The sequence below is a fragment of the Arabidopsis lyrata genome (genome assembly GCF_000004255.2).
Source record: "Arabidopsis lyrata subsp. lyrata unplaced genomic scaffold ARALYscaffold_7, whole genome shotgun sequence".
In the NCBI taxonomy this organism is placed as follows: domain Eukaryota; kingdom Viridiplantae; phylum Streptophyta; class Magnoliopsida; order Brassicales; family Brassicaceae; genus Arabidopsis; species Arabidopsis lyrata.
The window spans coordinates 17718163-17722883 of NW_003302549.1; the positions used below are offsets into that span (position 1 = coordinate 17718163).

The following is a 4721-nucleotide window of genomic DNA, read 5'->3' on the forward strand; positions in this document are numbered from 1 at the left end:
TCCACATTCAAGTAACTTTAAATGGTCGCAGTGACCATGCGCTGAACAGGGCTGTGATCTAAACACATAGGTTCATTGGAAATGTTTGTTAGTTATCTCTAAGAATGAACCTATAGGTTCCATCCAAGAGCAAATGAATGAATTTCATCGTGAAAAATGAACATATTTTCCAATTATGTAAAATTAGGAAATTTTTGAAACAGTAAGAGAGAGACAAGAATAAAAGCAAATATCAATATCCCAACTTTTATGCCCCATATTCATAGAAACACATGCTTATGTATAAGAGGCTCTTCACAGTTGTTGAGTCCAAGTATAAAATGACATCTCGGCATCACAATTTTCTGTCGAAAGCAACATCATGAGATCATAGCAAAAGAGCAGCAACATAAGCTCATTAAAAATGCTAGACGAGACAAACCAAAGGTCATCATCGCCATTGATACTCACACTTACTGAAATTTGTGTGGCTCTTGATAAAACTGGCCACTCGGTAGTATATACACCAATCTCTTCATATACTTTGTTCTACCGGTTTACTCCCATCCAAGAGCAAATGAATGAATTTCAGCCCAGCTTGAAACTGTGTAAAGTGTGCCAGAGAGTCCTTTCCAGGTTGATGACGATTCTTCTTCAGTGTGTTGTTTCTGTTTCTGGACGATTCCGGAAAACAAAGGCACAAATGAGACACCAAAATGGCTTCCAACTCTCCTGAGACTCGAGCTGGAGCTAACCACTATTCCTATATCTGCTTCGAGGAGACACAACAAGTCACCTACGGAATCTCCAATATACACACTCAAGAAACTTTTCTTCTTGTTCTCATCCTTTCTGTTTTGTAGGATACTTTTGAACTGCTGAGCTTTGTTAATCGGGGATTCCACCTTTCTTTCGATCTCACCAGTCGAGATGGATTCCTCGAATGTGAATTCATTTGCATGTACTTCCACTGCATCTACTCCGCCTATAAAGAGGGGAATGTTTTTAGCATAGTTTCTTAATTCTAGGGACTGAATTGTCTACAAAAATCACAGAGTTAAGGATTTTGGCACATACCTGCACAAAAGGCTGCCCTGATGAGGTCGCCACACCAACAATAGGAAAGCACGTGAAGTTCTGCATTCAGATTCTCAGTTTTTAAAATTTTCTGGAAGACATTGATGCAGCCATCTTGAAGAATTAACCTTTCCCCAGCGCGCTTAATGTCTTCGAGATTCAGGCCCTTGAGTACACCAGACTCGATCACTCGATTGTTTGCTTCTTTCTCAAAATCTGAAAGCTGCTCTAGTGCTTTACATAAACCCTCATAGTCAAACTTGTCCGCTGCAAAAGATTGGAAGAACAAATTTCCCACATTGAGAGATAAATCAGACAGAAAGTCCCATGTAGATTAGTATAGTCGTTGAAACTGTGTCAACTAAAAGTAAACAAGTCTGACCTTTTTCTTTATTCAGAATATTCTCTATGCATTCTTCATAATGCTCTGTGTATTGTTTAGAAAGTAGATTCCAGGTGTTCTTAAGGTCAGATGAGAGCATCCGCTGAATTTGTTGTCCAGATCGACTCTGTTCATCTTTTGGGGCAGTTACAATTGCTATTTCCGCTAAAATAGCAGAAGAATCCACAACAGTGCAAGTTAGATCAAAATCAGAAAAGATCACCAGATCATCTTTGGAGCGGTTCTTGACCAGTGGAACTATGGTAGGCTGAACCAGCGGTTGGGCATGGAAGAACTCTACTTCAAGTTTCATAGCCTGTTGATACAATTTTTCAATTATGTCCAATTCTTCACCAGTCATAGAGACACTAAGCTTCTCAAGCAAGTCTTCAGTTTGCTTGGCTGATGCCTAGAATAAAGGAAAACAGAAAGTTCATTATACAAGATGCATCATCTCACACAGCATACTAGAAACCCTTAAAAATTAACAGAAATATGCAGAAACATACAACTATGACATACCTGGAAAGCATCACTAGAATAATTATCAATCCATTTCTTGTAGGGATGGGTCACATCACTCAGATCAAGAAGTGCTCCAAACTCCTTACCGAGAAAGGCATACAACCTCATGCAAGGTGTCACAGCACCAAGCGTATAAGCAGCAACTTTTGTTTTTTCAAATGGAGTATCAAGCATGCCGGGAGCTTTGCATCCTTCTACTTTTCCGGATGCTGTAGCTAACAAGAACTCAGTGTATCTCAAAGTTGCTGAGTTAACACTTACTTCTTTGTTGATGTCTAAATCCCAATCCTGCAAGGATCAGACAAACGTACTACTGAGAGAATACCATTTGATAGGAAAATCATAATAATGATGTCAATGAATTAATATAATAAAGCCGACAGAACACTTGAGAATAAACTTTTTTTAAGAGTTTAGAAGCTAAGTAGCACTAATATACAATTAATATTCAGTATCCAGGTGAGGAAACCGCATGTGAAAGCCATAGCTTTAATAAATATCCAAGCATGACATTTTCTCACTATACTCCCCAAGTTCTGATGTAAAATAAAGTGATAGTTTCACTAATTGCACTTGGAAATCAGAACCAAAAAGGCATAACATAACTAATTGACTCAAATTTTTGCTGTTGGATAAGCATTACTAAAAAACACTTAGCCTGTAACTTAGATGTAGTTAGTTCCATCTTAGGGACTCATGTTAAATGTAATGTTCTACTTCTGGTTATTATGAAATACATGAGCATGGAAACAGGAAAGACCTCTATGTTTTACCTGTACAAACGAGTTGTGCATTTTCAATTCTTCCATCACGCTTTTCCTCAAGTCAGAAATTGCCAATTTATCATCATCATCATCAGCACACTCTGCGGCCAGTTCATACCTAAAAATCGCAGGAACACAAATATTTATAAAGAAAACAAGAAAAACTATGAAAGCATTTAATTGAAAAGTTTGCAGAGGGTTAATATTATACAAACCATCTCTTTCTATCTCATCACTGATAAGCTAAACAAAAAGTTTCTCACATTCATTGTAACAAAATCAAAATCTTTTGATCAACTGCTAAAGTCAAAATGATAACGTGGCACTGAATTAGAGCATCATCCCAGACCACCAGAACGAATCTCATGATGAATAAAAATCTTGTACTTATGTCAAGGGATAGTAAGGCAATAAAATCATTCCGCAGACATTATGAAATCAACCAAACTAAATGTGAGGCGAAAATCAACCTTATGAAATCTTAAAAAACATTCCACGGGAACCTACAATCTTAAAAAATTAGAAGACCGGATGAAAAGCATTTCCACAAAGAAACTGTTCTTGATATCCTTTCTTTCATAAAAACTTTTCCACACATGCATACAGGGACCAATAGAAAACTAATCTTTCATACCACCATAATTAGGAGCCTCTACTCTTTATCTGAACTTAATATTATTAACAAACAACTTCAAAAATCCTCAAAGTAAGAGGCATGAATTCAAATACAAACGACATTATCAACAGCACTTGTGGTTAACAAATGAAATGGTGATTGACAAAAGTATCAATCTGATTTCTTCTCCTACATTTGTCATACAAGCTCCAGATCCCTTCTTTCAATGACTAATTTTAAAACCTCCAATCTCTAACATTATCTATCTACATTCATCTTCACTTTGAACTCTAAAGGATCAACATCAAAATTATCAGTATTTTGAACTCACCAACTTCTATAAAGAAACTCTCAAGTATCATTTTATCCACAATCAATGTAAATTCAGGAAATTCAGAGAGAAACTAAGTATCCAAGAAAAGAACTTACGCGTGAGCAAACGCCTTAAGGAAATGAACATCCTGTGCAATATACTGACGAAATGTGTCGATCTTGAGATTTCCGGCGGCTAAACAGACGGCGAAGGGGCTGTAGATAGAGAAGAGGCACTCTCTGTTAAACTTGATCCATAACTTCCCAGGAAGTGCATCTTCCGAGTTAGGAGGAATCGACAACGATGAAGAGAAGGCGGCCGCCGCCATTATTGGACTAGTCGCCGATCGGAAGACCGGAGACTTGCTGCGAAACCAGAGAGAACGGATCGGCGCGGCGGTGCGTGGGGATCGGAGAAGACCGAGAGATGAGTTATTGATGAGGCGCGTGGGGAAGAGGAAGCGCATAAAACGAGAGAGAAGGAAAAGAGAGCTTCGCTCGCTGTGCAAGGAAGGTGCTTGTGGGTAGATGCAGAGCGAGAGAACTCACTTTTTTGTTATTTCCCTTGTAATTGATATCTAATTTTCATTTTTTTTCCTTTATCATGTACTATGTTATATTGCAATAATTTTTTTTATAAAAATTATGTATTAAATTATTGTGACAATAAATTTAAATATTTGACATAGTATGTAAACGAAAATTTTATTTTATATCGTAAATATTTGTCAAAGATTATTAAAAACAATTTTAGTAAAAATGTAAAATAATTACGTTTGAAAACATAATTGTTGATTCCGAAAATCACACAATGAATTTGTTTAAAAGAAGAAAACAAATTCAATTAACTCTCTTACTATTTCTGATCAAATACTCAAAAGAAAGATGAATTTTATTGTTTAGAGACAAAGTTAGGGATTTGCTCAAGAACAATTAGGGTTTTTGCATAAAGTTGCGGATCCTTTGAATATGGAACAGACCCCTCTATTTATACAAGACTAGGACAGTTTAAAGATAAGTTAAACGTCCTCCTTTTTGGGGCTTGAATCTTTTGCTTTTCCCTTTT

The 4721-nt window shown here is 36.8% G+C and overlaps 1 protein-coding gene across 1 annotated transcript; it reads right to left on the minus strand.

The window, feature by feature from the left end:
- Positions 1–216: 216 nt before the first annotated feature.
- On the minus strand, positions 217–4226 carry LOC9306469 (bifunctional TH2 protein, mitochondrial). Its single transcript, XM_002870352.2, has 6 exons — positions 3773–4226; positions 2737–2845; positions 1961–2251; positions 1439–1847; positions 1057–1323; positions 217–964 (listed from the first exon to the last, which is right to left on the minus strand). The coding sequence occupies exons 1-6, from the start codon at positions 4120–4122 to the stop codon at positions 537–539; spliced, it is 1854 nt and encodes a 617-aa protein (XP_002870398.1). The 5' UTR covers positions 4123–4226; the 3' UTR covers positions 217–536.
- Between the last annotated feature and the right edge of the window lie 495 nt (positions 4227–4721).

Excerpts from the sequence above, each read along its gene's own strand:
- LOC9306469 (XM_002870352.2), bottom strand. The coding sequence starts at position 4,122 with ATGCGCTTCCTCTTCCCCACGCGCCTCATCAATAACTCATCTCTCGGT. Across the intron at positions 2,846-3,772 it reads CTTAAGGCGTTTGCTCACGC|GTATGAACTGGCCGCAGAGT; the intron begins GTAAGTTCTTTT and ends TGCGATTTTTAG. Across the intron at positions 1,324-1,438 it reads TATTCTGAATAAAGAAAAAG|CGGACAAGTTTGACTATGAG; the intron begins GTCAGACTTGTT and ends AATCTTTTGCAG.